At 43.2% G+C, this 3,408-nt stretch overlaps 1 protein-coding gene across 1 annotated transcript; it reads right to left on the bottom strand.

Moving 5' to 3' along the window:
* Nucleotides 1-285: 285 nt before the first annotated feature.
* On the bottom strand, nt 286-3,179 carry LOC138965862 (uncharacterized). The gene is made up of 2 exons (XM_070337960.1): nt 2,537-3,179; nt 286-1,417 (listed from the first exon to the last, which is right to left on the bottom strand). The coding sequence occupies exons 1-2, from the start codon at nt 2,768-2,770 to the stop codon at nt 860-862; spliced, it is 792 nt and encodes a 263-aa protein (XP_070194061.1). The 5' UTR covers nt 2,771-3,179; the 3' UTR covers nt 286-859.
* Nucleotides 3,180-3,408: the final 229 nt, after the last annotated feature.

The raw sequence follows: 3,408 nt of genomic DNA, 5'->3' as shown, positions 1-3,408 counted from the left end.
AATTCAGTAGATAGAGGTCCACACTACATGGAACACTACATTGTTGGTATGTTTGCAAGTAGGAGTGTGTGTGTGTGGGTGTGTGTGGGTGTGTGTGGGTGTGTGTGGGTGTGGCGTCTGTGTGTGTGTGTGTCAGTGTGTGTGTGTGTGTGTGTGTGTCTTTGTCTCTCTGTCTGTGTGTGTGTGTCTGTCTGTCTGTCTGCTTGTCTGCTTGTATATATCTGTGTTGCTGCATGTGTGTTTTACGGATTTTGGAGAGGAGTAAAAACATGAACATAAGCAGAGATACATTTACAACAATATATATTCATGGATTAAACAGTATACCTGTTAATACAGCATTTTGAAACACCATTATTCGAATCACACATTAGAACTTGTGGAGGGATGATGGTCTTATCCCACGTAAAAACCTGGCCAAATCTGAGACCATGAGCTGAAAAGTTTTCACGAGAAGGAGTGTGTCTTTCAGATTGGTCTGTCTTGATATGCTGGCAATTCAGCCAACGTTTGAAATCAAAGTTGGCAGTTTTCGTCAGTAAAACATTTAAAATCCTTCAAACTCTGATCTTGTCCCTTGAAAATCCTCATTGTTCAAATCACCAAAAACATTCTTGTCATAGATCCAGGACCAACGAAATACTTATATGTTGCTGTGCTTTTCCTGGCTTTGAAATAAAATCGACTTTTAATGATTCACAACTCGCCAGGAGCCTTGGTATTATTTTGTTCAACGTTCAAATGCTTAGAACAATCCTCATTTTGAAGACAAGAGCTTGCACTGTCTTGAAGCTTTTCGGAGACTATAATCATTAGATTCTGTTAATGTGGAAACCGTCATCCTGACTCAAGTGTCGTTCTATTCAAATGTCTCATTCTCAGGTATACTCTGATTCTGAACGTCAGAAACGCTTTGGCTCATGCTCTCGTCGTCTTCGTCTTCTGTGTCCTTTTTCTCAGATTCTCTGCGTGTCCTACTCCCAGAACGATTCATCCAGTCATTCTGAACGCTCATCAATAGTCCACTCGTGCTGTCCATGAACTGTGAAAACCGTCGGGCGAGATGAGCCGGTAACTTGGAACCCTCTTCCCTCACCCCTTCTACGATAGTCGCTCGGCGTCCGGACCTGGCTGGTTGCGCGTCCGACGGCTTTGCTGCCATGACTGTGTGAACCTTGCTGGACGCAGCTTCAAACGTAGCCGTCTCGGAAACCGCCGTGTCTTCCGGTATTGTGGAGGTGTGTGGGAAGCAGGAGGCTGACTGGGAGTGTTTCATGGCGGAGACAGGATTGCTGGATTCTGCCTGCTGTGAACGGATTGTCTCGGGGAGGCAAGGGGAGGACATGCTGACCGAGTCACGGTTGAGGTCCCCTGCTCCTCGTCCTCCTTCAGCTGAGACGCTTTTCCTCGAATCCATCTGTGTTAGGGAGAAAAGGGGATAACTGTTAAGATGGTGATTAGTCTTGATTGTTGTCACGTGCCAATGGCTGTCTGAAATTTGCTTTTGGTTGACAAAGCTGATCAAGCTATTTTGCTCTCTCTCTCTCTCTCTCTCTCTCTCTCTCTCTCTCTCTCTCTCTCACACACACACACACACGCACGAACGCACGCCCGCATGCACACACACACACACACACACACACACACACACACACACACACACACACACACACACACACACACTGTAGACAGCAGGTTAAAATGTATATTTGCAAGCGCTCGGTTTTGGTCCATGGTAGAAATAATTTTCAAAATAGGACATTTGGTTTCTTCACAGCAGCATTTCTAAACTCGAGGGACAGGAGCTTTTGTGACTTCGCGGGTATATTTTAGTTAGAACAAATCCGAAACTTGGTTTTCCCATAATCACAATTTGAATGACGTGTGGTAGCCAAAATAGGGTCCGATTTCAAATTATGTTTGATGTGTTTAACGTGAATCTTACACGTATTTGTCCTTATCTTATTTTACCATAATGTCTCACATGACTACCCCCATCCACACACATACACTCGTATTTGTAAGTGTGACCAACTTACATATGACATTTCACACATATCTCGACACAACTCAACCACTTGCTCGATCTCGTAGAAGATTGAGTGTGTGTCGAATGTCCCGTGTTGACGAAAGATGCAAATGAAGTATCAATGTGCAACGATTGATTAAGGGTGAGTATGTGGCCACAGTGAGGGCACACAACATTCAGATACTCTTGACATATTTTCTTCAATTGTTGATATATACGTACTACAATACTAAAACTCACAAATCGAGGTAAACTTCCAGACATTGCCCTCTCTCCGCCAACAGGCCAACATGTAACATTATAGTTATTTTGTCTTGAATATGAAGGGAAAATTAACGCAGTGAACAGATTTCAAAGTCAAAATTATCTTGGTTTTTTTTAATCACGATTTTGCAGAAGTTTTAACAAGCTGTCGCGGTTTTTTCCGTCTGTAATACTAGCTTTTTTTCACACGCGTCCTTGAATGTTGGTCAGTGTTGCAGAACATATCATGTTTCAGAACCTTACCTCTCTTTTAGCGTTCTGTAGACGACCAAACTTCTCCGCCATCGCAGTTTTGGCTCGTGACATCTCCATGTGACTCACACGCTTGTCGCGCTCGTGCTGTTTCATCTCTCTGTCGTACTGCCATGACAGTTTTCTGTGAGTGCTCACGAAGTGCGTCCGTTTCGGCATATGACGCACTCGTTCGAACGTGATGTCGTCATCAATGGTGTGCGACAAGGTGACGTCACTTCCCATACTGGTCGTTGCGTTGATGTTGGTGATGATTGCAGTGATGCTACTGGCGCGGCGTTTGAGGCCGTGGCGTTGAAGAAAGTTGATAGTAACGAGAAGAAGAAAAATTATTATGGTGACAGAATGTGTTAAAGCCCCGTGTCGCAATGCAAACTCTGTTCAGAAAATGTGCACAGACCTGTTGGCTTGCAAGTGGTTTGAGTTGAAATTTGAACAGTTAATTTTCCCTCCTTTACGTTTGGTGTCTAAATGTCTACAGTGGTGTTGTTACAATAGTGCTGTTGTCATTACTGTTCATGTAATTGTACAACAGTCTTTGTTAACCATGACAAAGAATCACTTTCAGAGTCACAAATTTCACTCACAAAAAAAAACTGTTTACGTCTTAATTTTACGTTCGGTGGTGTTGTGACAGTTGTTTTGCTTTGTTCACTGTTAATTATGTTTCATGACAGTCTCGATCAGAAAGACTCCCTTTCAGAATCACATATTTCACTCACAAACTGCTTTCCCCCTATCCTTGTGGGTTTTTTCGAATGCAGTCAAAAAATAGAATCACAGTCACATCCGTAATCAGCGTCTTTTCTTCTGGAACGATTTCACAGTTTTACAGGGACTTTCACCCAGTGATGCGAAGTTCA

The sequence above is a fragment of the Littorina saxatilis genome, linkage group LG5, assembly GCF_037325665.1.
Source record: "Littorina saxatilis isolate snail1 linkage group LG5, US_GU_Lsax_2.0, whole genome shotgun sequence".
Lineage (NCBI taxonomy): Eukaryota > Metazoa > Mollusca > Gastropoda > Littorinimorpha > Littorinidae > Littorina > Littorina saxatilis.
This window is presented reverse-complemented; position numbering and strand designations above follow the sequence as displayed.